Here is a 20,513-nt window from a genome sequence, read left to right as displayed (position 1 = left end):
AGCATAAATCTGAGTATACTTTCGCATCCAGTCTGCAACATTTTCATAAATATGTGAATATAAATGCGTATAGATATGTATAGGTATGTATGTTTATATGTATGTGCATGTATTATTGTCCATATTTGCATTTGTAAGTGATATGTGCCTGCCAAGCACCTGCAATATTTGCCCCAATTTTCGCGCATTTTTACACAACCCAGCATTAGATTACATATCTACAGACATATTAATGCAAATACATATACATGCATAGATGAAATGTTTGTATCTCTTCCACTTGCAAACAAATAGTCACATTCGATTAACCCGTATAAGCAGGTTTACATGTACAATATATTCATATATGTATGTATGTATGTATGTTTAAGCACTTGAATATAAGCCTCTATGTAAATATCTTTGTAACTGCATACATTAGAATACTATTGTGTGTATTTATGTATGTATGCATATTCACATTTCTTTGATATTCTACTTCTAATCACTTCCGCGATTCACTGCTTCAATGAAAGTAGTACAGAGCATATTATGTTTGGAATACAAAAGTACCCTGCAGGAAAATTAAAGGAAGTGGGATAAACTTTTAAATACGTGTAGTGTAAGGACTGAAATTACATGCATATTTAGGAACGTATTTTACACTCACAACTATTGTTTGCCGTTAAGAAATATAGAACATTTTTTTAATCTTTAGTCATTTCGCTTTCCTCCTGTATTCTTGCGTCGCGGAAATGAAAAAAAAAACTTATCTAGAAAGTTTGTTAGACGTTAGAAGATTATTGGTGTTCTCTTAACTAAAAAATATGCTCGTACCGCGATGTGATGTGATTTAACAGTCATAATGTTATCTCGCGGTAAGCTGGCTGTTAGCTGCTTCTATAAAAGAAATGCAGGCACGATGCCTGGTCAGTGCTTAGGTGACTCTAGCACCGCGATGTGATGTGATTTAACAGTCATAATATAATCTCGCGGGAAGCTGGCTGTTAGCTGCTTCTATAAAAGAAATGCAGGCACGGTGCCTGGTCAGTGCTTAGGTGAGGCCACACCGCGACGTGATGTGACTTAACAGTCAAAATGTAATTTCGCGGGAAGCTGACTGTAAGCTGCTTCCATAAAAGAAATGTAGGCACGGTGCCTGGCCAGTGCTTGGTTGGCGCTCACGCCGCGATGTGATGTGATTTAACAGTCATAATGTTATTTCGCGGGAAGCTGGCTGTGAGCTGCTTCTATAAAAGAAATACAGGCACGGTGCCTGGCCAGTGCTTGGTTGGCGCTCACGCCGCGATGTGATGTGATTTAACAGTCATAATGTAATCTCGCGGGAAGCTGGCTTTTAGCTGCTTCTATAAAAGAAATGCAGGCACGGTGCTCATGCCGCGATGTGATGTGATTTAACAGTCATAATGTTATCTCGCGGGAAGCTGGCTGTGAGCTGCTTCTATAAAAGAAATACAGGCACGGTGCCTGGCCAGTGCTTGGTTGGCGCTCACGCCGCGATGTGATGTGATTTAACAGTCATAATGTAATCTCGCGGGAAGCTGGCTGTTAGCTGCTTCGATAAAAGAAATGTAGGCAGGGTGCCTGGTCAGTGCTTAGGTGACGCTCGCATCGCGATGTGATGTGATTCAACAGTCATAATGTTATTTCGCGGGAAGCTGGCTGCTAGCTGCTTCTATAAAAGAAATGCAGGCACGGTGCCTGGCCAGTGCTTGGTTGGCGCTCACGCCGCGATGTGATGTGATTTAACAGTCATAATGTTATTTCGCGGGAAGCTGGCTGCTAGCTGCTTCTATAAAAGAAATGCAGGCACGGTGCCTGGCCAGTGCTTGGTTGGCGCTCACGCCGCGATGTGATGTGATTTAACAGTCATAATGTTATCTCGCGGGAAGCTGGCTGTTAGCTGCTTCTATAAAAGAAATGCAGGCACGGTGCCTAGCCAGTGCTTGGGTGGCGCTCACGCCATTGTATATGTATCGGCCATTAATTTTTCCTAGCAACGGATATTACGAGTATATGTATATAATCATCGCAACAAGCCATGTCGGTTGACCAAAACGACAGAGTCGCCATCATTCTGCGCTTTGTAAATTTTATATTTTACAAACGTTCTCAAAACTCAAAGCTTCCCTTAAAAATCACTTTCATACAGATGATTTCTATCACTCTACGTTCGCAATTTCATAGCCATATTTACTTTTTATTATATGGTATATACTAGTTACTATCTACATACATATGAGCATATACATATGTATGTACTGGAGATGTGCTTGCTTGCTTAACCCAAATGAGTTTTAAACGCTTCAGTGGAGACAAATATTTACAAATGATGCCTTCAATGCTTGGATTTGTCTGTATGTCTTTTAATTAACTGTGTCGAAATAGTGCTTTTCTAACTAGCAGTGGAATTAGGTCAAATTTTCTTAGGCTAGGGTTAAAGGGAGTAAGTGAGAATAGGTTAAATAAACGGTATAATGATTTAGGGTAATTATGAAAAGACGCCATTTTTTCAGGTAAACTAATGCTACCTTACTTGTGGTGCGAAAACGAAATTTAACAAAATATGCATGATGACTTTTATGGAAATGTTTAAAATGCAGTTCATTTGAAATGACCCCTGCCTAACACATAGATGGCGCTACTAGAATTAAATTAATTGGATTTGTAGTTAGCCTTAACATTCAAAAGGCGTGTGTATGAATTTGACAGTTGTCAGATCATTAGTTCATGAAATATATCAATTTGAATGAAGGAACTTTTGTTATTGTGAAAAAAATGATTAAGTTTCAGTTATAGGTCATTATGGTAACCATATAAAGCAGCTGTTCGAACCAACTTTAGCAATTGGCGACCCTATAATATGATGAAATCGAAAATCTAAGCCAAATTCGATCAAGATAAAGAGCAATCGTTTAATTTATTTAGCGTGGTGTAATTCATAATTAATTTTTTTTCGGTCCGGGTTAAATCTGATCAGTTGGTATACAAGCAACTATAAAGGGATACTGTTAAATTCGAACAAAATAATGTGCCGAGTCCACAAACACTGCGTTTCTATTCCATTTTTGCCAATTGCTTGTTCGATTCACTCTTCTCCATCATTTACTCCATCGCGGACGGTTAATATTGATTAGTCGAAAAAGTATTTTCGTATATTGAAAATAGATATCGTTGCTGTCGTTTATATTCAGTGCTACCAATCACATTGTGTCGTACCGTATAGTTTTGGTAAGTTGAGACTTTAACTTCATTTAACCAAAAAATAAAATAAAACTAAAAAAATAAACTCGGGGAAGTTGAAAAAAAGTTATAGCTGTTCAAAAATTAGTAAAAATAATGAAGAAATTCGCTATATTTTGAAATTTTTGTATAAAAAAGCCACGCAAGCCACCAGTGAAATTGGTGAAGTTTACGGAGACGATGCTGTATCAGTTCGTGTAGCAAAACAACGGTTCGCTCGCTTCCGTTCCGGAAATTTCAATTTATACTGATGGAATAATGTCTCTAGCGGAAAAGTGGCAAAAAGTGGTCGACCAAAATTATTCATATTTGTTTATTTATTTATTAATATAAATATTAAAAAAAAAATCAGTTGAAGTTTGATTAGAAATACGAAACAACTTTTTCGACTACCCAATATTATTCAAAGGGTCTGGTGTACGGAAAAGTGTGGGAATATTTTCTTAACAATGATAATTTCGGAGCGACCAAACTTCTTCTATAGGAGTCTTAAGCCATTTTTACGGTGTTGTTTATCTTACATAATAAGACTTTCAAATAAACTTTAAGTGAGATTTTCGAAAAAATTCTATGATTATCGTAAGAGATTTTACGCTCATCAAATTTTTATGGCATGAGTGCATATGCATTAAAAATTACTTACTTGTATAACTTAAGTGACTTAATAACAGAAATATAAACAAATGTGCAAGGCGGAGACTTACACAAGTGCTTAGCGTCTCAACAGAAAACAACAAGTACATAGAAGCCTTCACAAATACTATACAAAAAGGGTCTATTCATGAAAAAAGCAAAGCTGTGAATTGAAATGTTCTACAATATACTGTTATAAGTAATGAAGATGCATACATAAGTGTGCCCATAAGTACATTTAATAAAAACAGAAAGGAAAAAGGGTAAAAAAAATTAAAAAGAATTAAATTAAACGAGCGAAAAAGCATTCATACATAAGTATATGTACATACATAGAATGAGTTGAATGGGCAAAAAGAAATAAAGACAGCAAGAAAAAAAGTTAACTACACCGAAGCTATAATACCCTGAACAAATAAGAAGAAATAAAAACGTTAACTTCGCTTGCACCAAAGCTATAATACCATACACAAATACAAAAGATTCCTTACAAGAACTTGCCAAATAAAAATGTATTCCACACCAGCTTGATTATTATCGATCAGTTGTTATGGTAGCTAAATGCTTTAGTGGTACGATATCAGCGGTTCGGACAAACGCGCAACTTCTTAGAGAGAAAAGAACGTGTGAAAATTTTCAGATCGATATCTCATAAACTGAAGAACCAGTTCGCGCGTAGTATATAGTCAGACAAAAAGATGGACAAGGCTAAATTGAATCGACTCATCGCACTGAACATTAATGCATACAGGGTTTGTCCGGAAAAAAGGACTGATTTTCTTCCTTCTTCTTCTTTTCTTCTTCCTAATTTCTGTGTGAAACTCGGTAAATATGCGACAGAGACATTTGATATGAACCAGCGCTTACCCAAACAAGCCTTCTTGCTCTAGCAAGAAGTGGTGTGTTTCGGTGGCACCATGCCTTTTTGGAGGGCCGGGAAGACGTCGCTGATAAAGACCGGAAGAATGAGCAAATCCAAAGTGAAAACGATGCTCATTGTCTTTTTTGACATCAAAGGCATCGTTCACCATCAATTTGTTCCTTCTGGACAAACCGTCAACGAAGGGTCAATCGAGTCGGACAAGATATCGCAACCGATTGGAAGTTGCACCGCGGCGACGCGCTGGCGCACACCGCCTTTCTTGTGAACAGCTACCTAACCAAGGCCGACATCCCAACGCTTCCACAGCCGCCCTACAGTCCAGATGTGGCCCCCCGGGCTTTTTTTTGTTTCCTTGCCTGAAAAGGCCGATGAAAGGTGATCCAAGCAGCATGCACCCCGGCTCTCAAGGCTATTCCAATGCTTGGAAATCGTCTTGGCAGCGCTGCATCGATGCAGAAGGAGCCTATTTTAGAAGTTTTTGAAGAGTTGTAACGATTGGTGCAATCAATTTTTTTAAATCGACTCAGTTCTATTACTTTCCGGACAAACCCTATATATACTTTAGAGGATCTCCGACGTTTTCTTCTGCGCATTAAAAACTTCGTGACAAACTTAATATATACTGTTAAGGGTATAACAAAAAAACCCATACATATAAGTATTTAAGTACAAAAAAGGAAATTTCTAATGCGTGAGCAAATGGAGCAGCTGTGAATACAAACTGACTTCTGCACTGCGTTGTATTGCAAATGCCAAAGGCGAAGGCGAAAACTCCCAAACGCTTGGCGTATTATGCGGCGACGACGATCACTGCTGCCTGCTGTTAGGCTGGTTCCAGCAGCTTTTTTGTTTGTGTACCGTCCACATGCCGGTTGCACTCGCTCGTTTTATTGATGTCAGCAAGTCAAAGACCTTGTACACGCGCGCGCCAACAATAGAAAACGCCAGTAAGCCGCTGTGTGTGCATGAGACTGCCGCGGCAACATACCACACGATGCAACATACAAACATAAGCGTACTTACAAACATGTGAAACATAAATTGTTTATACCACAAGTGTTGTGCAGCAAATATGCTTATAAACATAAACATGGAGTTCATAAGAAAATAATATAAAAAGAGAACAAGGAAATCCTATGCGGCAAAAAAAAATTATTTTCAATAAAATTTGTACACAAAATATGAAAATGTTAAATTGGCGCTAATAGGCACCCTATTATTATTTAAATCGTTAACCACAAACATTGCTCACCAGAAAATTTGCCGACAGACTCAAAAATTTGCGGTACCAAAATGTCCACGGGGTTTAAAGGATCTCTCGTGCTTTGCCGCTTTTGCCGCTTCAAAAAAAATATTAATAGTTTTATTGTCTCATTTAAATCTGTAACATCTCTAGACTATTATTCTGAATTCTTCAGTTGATCCGAGCAATAGTTTTGTAGACACAGCCTTGATAAATTGCGCGCTCGAGTCACTCAAAACTCTAAGCGTTTTTTCTTAAAACTGTGTTTTCATAGTCGGTTGTCAAGATCTCTCGCAAACTACTCAACCGAATTTAATGAAATGTACAGATCTTCGAAATACATTTATGAAGGTTTTGAACGAAGACTGGTACCGACGAAAACATCACAAAAGTCCCCAAAATAAAATTTCGGTTGACCGTAAAGCAAAGTTGTTCGCGATAGCAAATACTCTAAAGATATGAACTGAATCGACAGCCATCCGTTTGGACTTTAAACAATAACCCTCTCAAAAGCGCAGAAATTCGCAACCGGATGGCTGGCAAGGTTATGGTGTCTGTATTTTGGAATGCGCATTACTTCCGCATCCACTGTATTCTGTAGATTTGACCTCCAGGGTCTATTTCCTGTTCTCAGATCTCAAAAGAATGCTCGCTGGGAAGAAATTTCCTTCAAATGAAGAGGTGATCGCCGAAACTGAGGCCTATTTTAAAACAAAGGACAAATCGTACTACAAAAATGGTATCGAAAAGTTTGAGAGTCGCAATAATATATCACCTTTGAATAAGAAACCCGAATTTTGTCAAAAAAAAAAAAATGTTTTATAAGGCAGGCCGTTGACTATTCAATTGACCTGTTACTTCATTTGTCGTATAAAAAAAATTGAAAATAGGCCGGTGTTTGCTCGAGGAAAGGGAATTAAACGGAAAGGAGGAACTACTGGTAGGAAGAAGACAGAAGATCGACTTTCGTGCGACTTTTTGTAAAACAGTAAATACATAAAAGAGTGCAACAAGCAGCCGGAACGAAGGAACCAGCAAAGCTTCAGCTACGACAACCGACAATTATAACACACAAATATAATTTTCGATGCTTGGAAGTTATAAGACTCCGCTCTGACGATTTTCTTGGCAAGCTTCAGTCAGAGTTTCCCCATTACCAAAGCGTTCTTGTTGCATTTATACGTCTCTACTCAGTGCTATCTTTGTATATTTATGTCATTCTTTGTAAAGTTTCAACGGCCTGGACACGCCCACATAAAATATCACCGCCACAGTGAATAGCTATGGACATTTTTGAACGTCAGGCGTTGAAGTTGCATGCATGTCCTAATGAACCTCACTGCTATAATTCTCTTCTTATGACAATCACACCAGCCAGCCGTATTTAAAACTTCCGCGTCTTCGTTAGCGTTTTCATTGTCTTTTATAAAAATTACTCATGTATAGAAATATGTATGTATTTATTCCATGTCGTATGGCGACTGTGACTCTCTACCATGCAAGTCGCATGTCCCGCCAATTATTCGCATGCAGCCAAGCACGGCAATCAAATTTGCCGAAACAACAACCATATGATGTGTAGCAGATGACTTTTAACACCACCTTGATTTACAACAAAACAGTGGAAACGTCTGTAATACAACTAATTGCTTACAACATAAACTATAGAATGTACGAAGGACTTACTATAGTAACAACCACGTGTACACAGTTCATCTGGACATTTTTTGTATTAAATTGAACGTCTACCCTGAGCCTGTGAACGAAAATGTCTCGACAGAGCATAAATCGTTTCAAGGATTTCACAAAAGTTCCATAAATAAGTCAAGATAGTCTCAATTTGGACATATGTATGTAGACATAAGATCTCTACCCAGTTAGTTTCATCAAAACCGGTACACAAAACAAGCTCAGAGTGACCCTTTTCGGAACTACTCTGGTGATCTATCCATTATCGCTGTAGCGCCAATTGCCTCTGCACCATATAGCAGAACAGGAATAATGAGTGACTTATAGAGAGCAATACAATTTGGTGCCCGGAAATCAAAGACATGGACTTAGTAGATCCATAGCTCCGGTACGATAAATCACCATGTAACAATCGATCTTTCGGATATCAATTGCGGCAGTCAGTTCGTCTCAGCGATGCCAACTGGTCATCTTGGTGCCGCGTTTTGAAACCGAAACTGAATATTCAGAAAACCACTACAAATAATGTGATTATTGAACGAGAAGCAGCGTTATCGAAAAACTAGTGAATGTTCTACGGCGAAGACTCTAAAAAGATTACTTCGAATTATGTTTTTTTGCTTTAATTACATGACTTTTGTGGTGACGACGTTTGACACCAGACAAAAGAGTAGAACCGATCGTAGTAATTGATTTTCTTGATAAGTAAAGGCAGGCCAGATTTGGCTGAGTTGACGACGCGAGATTTGATCACTCACGTCTTTGTTCTTTTTACAGACATAATTTAAAAACTACGAACGAATAACAGTTTCACTTTATAATGCCAAAGATCGTCTTAGTTAAAAATTCTTTCTTACTTCGACACATTCAAATCTCAGTTTTTCCCAATACAAAGTTTCAAAATTCATATCAATAGGAATTTTAGGAATTTTGAATTTGTACACCTACATATGTACTATATATACAGAATTAACAGTCGAGTCAGGCATATTACAACACAATGGTCAATAGCCATAGTCGTTATGTAACAAACATACATATGAACAATGCATTGAGAGGTCAGGGTAAGAGAAATTACATAAGGAAAACGAAAATAAGAGAAAACGATTTTGGGGGCAGCAACGAAAATGAAAGGGTTCAATGGCCTAGAGTCCGAAAAACGTGTTACCTTTCTTTTCATTTAATTTTTTTCCTCTCAGCGCACACGGCATGTAACTAGAAGAGCAAAAGCATGAGTAATGGCAAATGAAAAACATTGGTCCCACACAACTTTATACGGTAAAGTAAGCCGACATTGAATTTACGAATCGCCGCTTGACTTTTAGTTGGCTACACGCGCCGATTAAGGCGTCAGCCTACACATTGTATAATACAAAATAGAATACGAATATATTTTTAGTTCAGACCACGCATTACTAGGGACAGAGAGTGTAAACAAAGCGTCGTGACCATTGTTTATAATGGACAATAAGAATAGTAGCGCTTTTTTATATTGAATTGTACTGCTTTGAGGTGCGAAACGAAGTGTTGTGAAGGAAGGGAATGACAAAGTAACCACGACGACATTGAATGACTATAGTAAAACGTAGAATATGCCATGATAGCTTTGGCATTACGGTAAATGTAGTATTTCTGCTGAATGAATTATTTTATGAAGTAAACATGCATTGAAGCTTTTAATATTGGGTTGTCGAAAACGTATTTTCGTATTTTTCAATAGATGTCGTTGCAGTCGTATATCTCTATGTGTTAGGTTTCGAACACATTACCTAAGAAAGACAATTAAAATGCAAAACGCTACAAGCTTCGTATAAAGCCTTATTTTTTAGACGGATCGTAATCAGAGGTAGAAGAGGTGGGTTGATGACCTCGTAATGTCAAAAGGCATCATTATAGTCACACAAAAGTTAGTAGTTAAAAATAGTAGGCAAATAAGATGTCTTTTATGTACTTTGGTCACCTCATGGTGAGCAAACAGGTGCTACTTTGGACTGAGCAGGCAATTGAAAAGTAAATTCCTTTCTCGACGAATAAAGATCAAACTCTGTAAGTCCCTCATTTTTCCCATTTTGCACAAAGTTAAAATAATAATTACTGGGGGTTGGTATTTTTTCCGAAATAAAATAAATTTCCAAAAGCAACTACAATATAGTTTTATGCGTACATATATGCATCTAATACGCACGAAATCCAACGAATCTATTGCTCATTGATTAGGTTGTGTTTCAAATTGTGATTTAAAGCAAAGTGGTTGCTTTCGAAATTTTGAAATCGATAGTTTTAGGAAATGACTAAAATTAATGGCATGTGCATATATAAAATATGTATGTATATATGGCAATATAGTATATATAGGTTTTAATTACAAATGTAAATAAGCAACTTCCCACAGCCGAATAACAATTTCAAAACAAGGTTACTAGTAACTGGTCTAAACGCTAATGAGCCATTCATTTCACATACATAAGTATTTATACATAGTATATAAATAACTGTTTGTATGTATTTCCCTACATAGACGTGCTGAATATGAAAACGTGTGTGTTTTCAGGGAAGTTATATGGACCGGGGTATCAAAAACTACATAGAGTACATAGAGAGCTTGAAATGTGATTTTCAATTTGAAATGTCATTTTGCAATTTTAGATACATACATAACTATGTACATATGCATTTTATTGAATACACAATTATCAGCTTTCAAATAGAATTGGACTCACCTTTACTTCCTTTGAGAATGCTGCTGATGTTTGCGCTGCCATTACCGTTACCATTGCTATTATTATTATTATTGCTGCCATTGCCACCGTTGATATTGCTATTGTTATTGTTGTTATGATTGTGATTGCTCTGACTGCTAGTGGCTGACAATTGCTGATTGTTGATGATGGACGCTGATGTTGGCGGCATGGCATTGCCCAGTTGTGTTAACGGCGGTGGTGGTAGCTGTGTTTGTGGTTGTGGTGATGCAACATCCTCACGGGATGTATGCATGTTTGTCAAGGGCTTTTTGCCCACACCACCAGCGTGCGTACTGTGACTGTGATTGTGGTTGTGGCTGTTGTTGTGATTGTTATTGCCGCCGATGTTTCCGTTGGCAACATTTAAATTTGAATTTCCGTTAAATGTGGCTAAACTGGCTGCAACGGTGCCGGTAGCAGCCCCGGCCGCTGAGACTGCAGTTGTTGTTGTTGCAGTTGCTATCATCGGCGACAAGGCATTGCCAACGGCATGCGAGCCTCCATGCGGCGCCGGCGGATGATGATAATGATGGTTCAACGCAGCACCGGTGTTTTGTGTGTCGGTTGTCGGCGTTGCTATTCTTGCGGCACTAACATCAGCGTCGCACTGCTCGCTGCCACCGGAATTTATTGCCACTGCTGTTGTTGGTGGTGTTGCTGTTGTTGTGGCTGCTGTTGCCATGTTAGCAATTGCGGCTTGTGAATTTTTTGCCGCCAATGTCGGCATTTTTTTACGCGATTTTGTCGGTTGCAGTTCGTTGTTGTTATTGTTGACGTTATTTTTGCTGTTTGTTGTTGCTATTGTTTTGCAATTATTTTATTCTATTATGCTTTAATGAGATTTCTTTCTAATCTGTTTAATTACATTACGTTAACTGTAGTAGAAAATTGCGAACATTTGAAGCGTTTGCTTGTTTTCACTGTTTGACGTTTGCAAGGAGCTTCGTGCGTTTGTTTGCTTCCCGATTTCACACGCGATTTCAAATACGAACACTACTATCTTTATTTGCGATTTTCTTATACACCATTTCGAGGCGAAGAACATTATATTTATGCCGGTAATATCCAGCGCTTACGTACGGAATTACGTGGATACATACGCACACCTGTTGGAGCAAATTTACTTCAGCAAAATGCACTATTTTTTGCCGTCGTCATAGTTGTATATGCACTCGTATATTTTTTGGATTTTTTAGAAGAACTTTCTCACTTCACTAACACGATTGTCTTAAAATAGGCAAATTGCATATTTCTCTCTTTTTGCGTGAAATTTTATAATTTTCCTAATATCAGCAATATTCCATGTTACAACTTCTCTTAATATTATTTATTTTGAATAAAAATTGAGTAGCTTTCGTAGAAAAATATCTGAAAATTAAGTAAAATTAAAAATTTTATTATATTAATGTAACTTTGTTGGATTTGAAAATATAAAATAAAAACATAAGAAAAACGTTAACTTCGGCTGCACCGAAGCTACTTATGCAGTGTCTAGCAACAAGGATGACGTGGTTTTGATCAATTCCCACGACAGGCGGTTCTACGTTACCGTTAACTAACCCCCTTTGGATAGGTAAGTTTTTTAGACGTGGTTTTGACCGCTCGTGGGGGCTCTGCTCGTTTACTGATTTTTCTAAAATTATGTCAGGGTGTTTATTTCAGTATATCACGTGTCACTTTGGTACAGTACTTGGAAATTGTCCTCTAGATTATTTTCTCTAGGGATATGTTCAGTCAGCCGCTTTTTTGTATATTATATATTATATACTTAAATCTGAAAGCAGTCATCGGTTTAAAGCTTACTTTATATATTAAGGTAATCGAATATTTCTTGTGTTTTTTTTATATTTTGGAACAAATCTGACAAAACTTAACAGATATTCAAAATCTGTATTTTGTTAAAAAATGTCGCTATGCCGCTGTACATTCTGAACAATATGCTCAGAGATTGTATCGTTGACGTGGACAATAATGTGTGAAAAATTTCGGTTATAACTACATCAACTCATCTCATCTCGCTGACCATTTATAAACTAAACTTTATAGGGTCTCCGGAGTTTTTACTAGGCATTATAAACTTCGTGGCAAACTTAATATACCCTGTTTATCATCTTTTACAACGTCTGGATGTAGTTTTTGAAGAAATTAGGTTTTATGGTATGAATCTGGTGGAAATGAGTTTGGTAGCTATGACAGCTATACTAATATTTCAGATTTCGATCTAACGCGACAATTTTCAGCGACATTTCTTCTGTTTTTATGATACTAAGCTTGAGGAAAGTTTCTACGTTTCCCATTACTGGGTGTTCCCAAAGCAATTTGGCAAGGGTATAAATAAGTCCGAAGAAATAAATAATTTCATTGACTTGTCGTTTTTCCTCGGTTTCCTGAGATGCTCTAAATGTCCATAAACAAAAAAATCCACGTGCTTCTTTGTGGCGTCTCTTGCAATAAAAGAAATAGATTCAAGACTACAACGAACTAGGTGATTGTCGGGTATCGAATCGGCAATCTTTTCGAAGTATTCAATATTAAATGAATACAGAGTTTCTCCGGAAAATAATAGGACTGGTTTTCTTCCGACGCGACTGTACTTCGAGGCGTGCGCGCACTGACTGGATACGGAGGAGGGCTAACAAATGAGCAGCTGGACTATTGTCTTCGAGTACTAGAAGAGTGAGGGCAAAAATTCTCGCGTGACGTGTTTCTGTGAGTGGTGCAAGCCGAAAATGCAGTGATCGTTAGAGCAGAGGTACGCGATTAACTCGGTAAATCTGCGACAGAGACGTTTGATATGATCAAACAGGCTTACCCAGATGTTGCTTCAGCGAGAAGTGGTGTGTTTCGGTGGCACCAGGCCTATTTGGAGGGCCGGGAAGAGAGTGGAAGTGTGCCAAGAATTTTTGAATAACATAATCACAAATAACGAGTCTTGGATCTTTGAGTACAGGTATGATCCCGAGACACTTGCCGATCCAAGCACCATGCACGTCGGCTCTCAAGGCTATTCCGGAAAATGCCATCGACGCAGGAGCCTATTTTCAAAGTTTTTAAAGAATTTTAACGATTGGTTCAACATTTTTTTTCAAATCGACTCAGTCCTATTACTTTCCGGACAAACCCTGTATATGTAAATATTTATAGACGCGACGGGTTTTACTTAATTTAAATCTGAATGGCGGAATACTACAACGATAGCTGGGCTTGGCTCAATTGAGATCATACAGCTGGACCAACTCAAAGAAAATGATCCGATCTTATAAAATAAAGACTATTTTTAGATATTATTGAGATTTTTTTAAATTCCGTCTCTACAGCGCGTGGACTTTGATGCCCATATGAACGACTTGTCAAAATTTATTTCCATAAGTTGGAGAGAGACAAAAAAAAATCAAATTATTCGCAGATAGCAAGTAATTAGATGGCAAGCAATATTTGCATAATTTTCCCCGAAACAAGTGAAAGGAAACTTTAACTTTTACAAAATTATTAAAATATGAAATAACTTTAACACAAGCATTTAAAAGTTTTCATGGCAGACGACAGACATAAAATAAATATGTAGCTTAAAGTGGTCACTGTCAAAGAAATATCAACCAGTTTTCATTGAAACTAAAATTACTTATAAAAAGTCCAAATTAAAACATTAAAAATATACTAAAAAGTGGCGTAATGCGAAAAGGAAAGCTACAAACTTAAGCTAATCGTGGCCAAAGACCGCTAAACTCTTTTAAAGCTGCTATTTAACCTCAACGTACAAATCATATTCAGCTGCACCTGAGCGTCGGCAAGGCGGTTAACCGTAAAGACATCGGCACCAGACCTTGTGGCAATCGCAATGGAAAACAAAAGTGATTAATGTGTGAAAGATGCAGTGTAGCGGTAAGGAGAACGAAAAAGGGAATGTCCAAAGAGCTAACGACGCTGAAGCTGGAATGCAGCACAGTAGGAAATTCGCAGTTAAGAATAATCATTGTTTTAAAATACTCAAAACGGGAATTAAGCTTCGTTTAAGTCATTTATTTAGAATAGAAATCAGAAAGCAGAGAGAAAACTCGCCATATCTTAGAATTTTTCTACGACAAAAGCGAAAACGCGGCTGAAATGTGGATAGTTATGCCACTGATACTGTAGCAGCCAATTTCGTGCAATTTTGGTTTCGTCAGTTCGGTTTCGGTAATTTTGGTGTCATATATAATCCGTTGGTTTTGATGTCAAAGATCCATCACGTTCTGAAAGGCCAACTGTCGAAAATATCGAGAGAACAGTGGAAATCGTCCCGTCCAACCATCTTATAAGCACTATTTTAATTGTCCTGCAGCTGAACACTGCGTAAAAACGAAGCCTGCGTCATAAGCGCCACATAAGTTAACAAAAAAAGCCTCATAGACCAAAAACCCATCAGTGTATTACTACTGAATCCCAAAAAATCGATCCATATGTCAAGAGGATTGGAGTGAAAAGTGGGCCACTTACGACAACGTCAAGCGAGAATGGTCGTGATCATATACTATGAGCTGCTCTCCCATGGTTTCAATTCGGACCTGTAGCGTCAGCAATTGTACCGTCTGAAGGAAACTATCATCCAAAAGCAGGCAGGTTTAATCAGAGAGAAATTGTTCTGCATCAGGACAACGCTGGGTCATACTCGTCAATAGAAACTCATCAGAAGCTCCGTTAGCTTGATTAAAAGTTTTATGAAACTATCTCTGAAATGAAAACAAGTTGTCGAAAAAAGGGGCACATTTGGGCTAAATTGGATTACTCTAATTACAGATAGAGATGACACACTGTGCTAGTTAAATATTTAAAACATTGAAATTTAACTTTTTACATTATCGCAATGGAAAGTCGACGGGAAGTAGCAAAGCATGAGTTAGCCTGTGTGTGGCTAAATGTATAAACGTGTGAACCGAAATTTTCGCAAAAACACAACATGCATTGTTGTAGAAAAAATTTCATTGAAATTTTGTTTTTTGAAAAAAAAAAACACTCTTCAACGCTGGAATTATTTTATTTGTAGTTAAACGCAAGAAAAAGCTTGCCAGTTGGTCTGCTGTGAGGAATGACTTAAGTGACAGCCGTACAACACGCTACAATCCACAAGACGAACTCTAAACTACGAAGGCACCGCATAACTGACTGACTGAATATTTGTATGAGCAATTGACTAACTGCTAGACTTGCTGACGGACTCTTATACTAGCGTCTGCCTGACTGCGTGATGGATGGCTAAATCCGTCAGCCGCAAGTTGTTTGTGAGGTAATCGATGGCAACGGTGGTGCCAAGTGCAGTACTGTGCCGGTTTGCTACAACAATATCATCAGCCAAACGACATGTTGAGTGCTACAGCCGCCAACGCTAAGCAGAGTAATTGCAGATGCACCGCAAAAAAATTTACAGTCGCATGACATTGTTGTTGGAATGTGGCAGTGGCATTGTGCCATTGCTACTGTGTTAATAATGTTGTTGTATTATTTTCTGTTGAATACCAACGTCGAGTTTATGATGTTATAGTTAGAAATTATGAACGATCTATACTTTCTATGCTCTTCACACTTAAGCTATCGCGCGAATGTTTTTAAACTCTAACGACGAACACGCAAACTTCGTTAATCTGCAGGCGCTGGAGGACTCGCCTACATAGGATTATCCATGTATTTACCATTTCATCAAATTTGAGACGTGCTGGTCCATTTAAATTGCGTACGCCAACTGAATCGGTAAAAAAAAAATGTTTGTTTCCAATGAAATCACGGCTACGGAAAACTTTTGCAGAAGTGTTTTGTGGAGTCTACTTTATCACAAACACAAGTATATGACTGACACAAAGCATTGAGTGAGGGTGCAGAAGTCATCCAAATTTGCCTTATGCGAGTCGTCGATTCATTCATTTTAAGGGGTTACATGGGTTTCACGGCTCAAAAAAAAATATTGTTTTAAAGCCTCTAACGTCTCTAGATTATTGTCCTAAAGTCTCAAGTTGATCTGAGCAATAGTTTTAGAGATACAGCTTTTAAAAGTTGCGCTAAAAAACTTTAAACATCTTTTTCTCGAAACTTTGTTTTCAAAGTCGATTGTTACAATTTCTCTCGAATTACTCAAACGATCCTACTGAAATTTACACAGGTCTTCAAGATATACTTTACAAGGTCTTGAACCAAGAGTTTTTTGTTCAAATTCATCAAATCGTCAACACTTTAAAGGGCAAAAAATATATCAAACCATACCTATGGACAAGGCAATCCAATTTTAATGATGAAATTATTTAGGAGTTAATGGTACAGTCCGAAATGTGTAATGAAAACAAAACTAAACAAGTAAGTAAGGGCTAAGTTCGGATGCAACCGAACATAGGTATACGGCAGCTAAGGGAAGTTATTGATTTATCGGGCAGTTTTTTCATCAATATATCTTAATTTTTTACTCAAGTTACAACTTACACAGACGGACGGACAGACAAAAAGAAACCGGGATTTCAATTCCTCTCGTCGTCCTGACCATTTATACATTTAGACATAACCCCATATCTATCTCGCTTAGTTTTAGGTGATACGTACAACCGTTATGTGAACAAAACTATTATACTCTGTAGCAGCATAATGCAAGAGTATAAAAACGAATAAAAGTTACGTGAAAAGAGAAGAGTGAGAATTTCGTAGAAATTGTGGTGACCAAGATAAAAGGTATGTATGTAGCCAAAGGTAAGCAGACACAAATGTATGTGTGTAATTGTGTAAGTATATTTGGGGTATAGCAGCTATGACGCATAACTTGTGCAATATAACGTATCTTCATGAATTTGAAGATAAAAGAATTAAAAGCTACAGATGCCGCGACCTGCTGCTTGTAAACAAGAGGAGCTACGCATGAAAAAATTCTTAGAAATCCAATTTTTCACTTAAATCATATGAAATGCAAATGTCAGAGATACATAGATTAGGAATTTTTGGTTGCATAGATATCGAAATATGCATTTTTACATATGTATGTACAAAGATAAGTGCATATGTATGTATGTATATGCATACTTTGTATACCCTGAACAGCGTTTATTAGGTTTGCCAGGTTTTTTGTAAAACACCCAGAGGGAATCTGCGGAGATCCTATAAAGCATATACAATGTTAGAAAAGATAATATAAACAAGTCTCTACAAATATTTCTTAAGGAACTAAGATAATATTTATTTAATTTTATTTTAACATGGATAAGAATATACTTCATCATAAGGAACAAAAAATTTTTTTTAAGTTTTCTGTTAACAAAAAAAAAATAAGTTTAATTTTCCCTTCGAAAACTGATAGAAACAAAATGCTTAAAATTAAGTAACACCAGATTTTTTAATTATCTTATTAAAGTACATATTTATTTATTATTTGGTTGTGCAGCCTTTTACCACAGTTTTTTCTTTATATTTTGGTTTAAGTCCTTCAATTACTGATCAGGACATATTAAAAATGGCCGAAACGACACTTAGAAATCATGTTACCCCTATTGGAAAACCCACAATTTTATAAAAAACAAAAACTTTATAAAATTTCATATTAAAAAATAATTTATGAGAAAAAATTATCAGAGTTAATGTCAGTTGATTTTTTTTAATTTTAATTATGAAGACAACATGAGACATTGAAAAACGCAGTAGACCGAATATGCATAGAAAATGCATTTAACCGTAGCGTGCTGGGAAGCAATTTATGTTATGAGTTAAATGCAACTATATTGTATCATACATACATATGTATGTACGTGCTTTGTACATATGTATGTATATGGCTACAATATTTAGCATGTGAATTTAAAATTTTACACTTTAGAATGCCTACATAAGGATTTAATTTTTGACGTGACCGTCTGCGTCTCTTCAAGTTTGTTATGTGTGTCAACTGACATACATACATAGTATAGTATATATGTACATATTGTATATCCGTGTGTACACATTTATTTACTCTATTCTTATATTCTATATGAATAAAAGAATATTACCTCAATTTGGAGAGTAGATTTTTTCTTGCAATCAATAAATCTTTTATAACTTAAACATATACATACATAAAACTTTCATTTGTTTTCAGAACTTTTTTTTATAAATAACAAATTAGTTTTTATTGTCGTTTATGATAATAATGCATAAAACTTATAATCTCAAAATGTTCAATTAAAATTCACTTTCATTTGCTACCAACAACTGGCATGGACACGTTTGAGTGACGTTTTGCATTTCTTTTATGATTTTACTTGATGTATGTTTATTTATTGACACATCAAGTACACTGGCACCAAAATATATGTATGTACATACATATATCTTCATATATAGCAGCTAAACACATTCATAGAATTAAAAAAAAATTTAACACCACTGCACACAAATTTACACAAGCAAAAATGTTGCCATTGATACAGCTGTCGCAGTAAAGGACGGGAAGCCGCAGCTGGTGAAAGATCATCACTTTCCATTTTCACTCACAACAAATCAAAATCATACGCGATTAAATCACGTTCCACAACAAATCGTCGCCCAGTCGATAAACACGAAAAAACACTACACATTTAAATTATAAACGCAGGAGCGGCACAAAGAAGAAACGTTAAAGTGACATGCACAACAAATACAAAAAGCCAACGTCAGTCAATAATAAACAGCAAGCGAAATTACTTGTTAAAAGTTGTGCTGACCACAAGTTATTGATAGTGTGTGTTGGAATCTACGGTTGTGTGATAATGCTGCAGGTGTAGCTAAGTATTTACTGCAATATTTGCAATAGGTTTATCTTTGCGAAAATAAAATAAAAAAATAAAACAACAACACATCGGCAAACACGTTAGACGACGATCGGACTATGTATGTACATATAATGCATATGAAGTTTCACAACATCACTACCAGTGCCTCGGATTACAACTTAACTATAGGCTCAGACGATGGCGTCTACGACGACAAAGACAACAGTGAAGATCTCACGCGCTACCGAGACTTTAAAACGCACTTGACTTTCTTTTCTACACCTTTTCCGCAAGCGGTTTGTCAGCCGGTTTCCACCAACTCCACCTGTTTGCTGCTGTCAATCGTTTGGCGAATAGTGTAAAAAAATATACAGTGCTGTTTGGTCACTTGTTTGCAAACATATACGCATGTACATATACTTATTTATGTTTTTCAATAGACATTAGACGCAGGAAAGTCTAATTTAAACTATTCCCTACCATATCTTTAGCATATATGTAAATATGTGAACAGTACAATGCACATTTTTATAGAAATAAAAAAAGAACACAAAATATTCATATGTACATACAAGTATATACGAGCACATATGTACATAAATACATATGTATGTAAATAGCTGTTCAATGAAGCACACGCTCTAGCAAGTATTGCAAACCAAAAAGCAGCGCACCGAACGGACACAACCAACAGGTACGACGAACGAATCGAACTAACATTCGAAACCAGCATTGATGTTGCCGTTCGCCTCGATTACCTACCAGCAACTCGTTGCTGTTGCGGTCGAACGTCTGACAATTTCTTCAGCAAAGTGAAATAGATAGTAAAATATGCGCTACAAAAAGCCTCCAACTGGGGTTTGTTTTTTTTTTGTACACCAAAAAGTTACAAACATTGGTGGTGAGCTCCTTGGAAGGAGTGCTTCGAAACTGATCCAAATGCCAGCTAATTAATACTATTGGTCAATTACTAAGAATTTTAAACTTGACAGTGCCCTCTAATAATGAAATAGTAACAACTAATCAAAGAAATTTTATGCTTAAAGATACTTACCAAACTATACAGGGCCTCAGCGCTGTATTAGTAGCCTTGACAGCATCAATAAAAATCCGGAACTAACCAAGATTGGTAAATTAAGTTGTCTTGGTATTTTTATGTTGGCCACTAACTAACTAACCCAAGTTCATTATTTACTTCTTATTTTTAAAATTGTCACTAAAAAACCTTTCAGACAATTAACAAACAAAAATTAACTAAGATTAATTGCTGCTAATCGTACTAATAGTTATATAAAATATATTTTTATGTTGTATGTTCTAATTGGAATTTACAATTTTCTTCTGTCAAT

At 36.8% G+C, this 20,513-nt stretch overlaps 1 protein-coding gene across 1 annotated transcript in view; it reads right to left on the bottom strand.

Moving 5' to 3' along the window:
- The window catches only part of LOC120770786, a 42,631-nt gene extending 22,204 nt beyond the window's left edge, over positions 1–20,427 (bottom strand). Inside the window, exons 1-2 of the mRNA XM_040098365.1 lie at positions 20,219–20,427; positions 10,412–11,800 (exon numbers count right to left, since the gene is read on the bottom strand). Of these exons, the coding sequence (XP_039954299.1) occupies positions 10,412–11,159 (748 nt within the window). The 5' untranslated portion in view covers positions 11,160–11,800; positions 20,219–20,427. The remainder of the gene's footprint in view (positions 1–10,411; positions 11,801–20,218) is intronic.
- Positions 20,428–20,513: the final 86 nt, after the last annotated feature.

The sequence above is a fragment of the Bactrocera tryoni genome, chromosome 3, assembly GCF_016617805.1.
Source record: "Bactrocera tryoni isolate S06 chromosome 3, CSIRO_BtryS06_freeze2, whole genome shotgun sequence".
Lineage (NCBI taxonomy): Eukaryota > Metazoa > Arthropoda > Insecta > Diptera > Tephritidae > Bactrocera > Bactrocera tryoni.
Note: the sequence above shows the minus strand (reverse complement) of the source record. Positions and strands in the feature narration are given on the sequence as shown.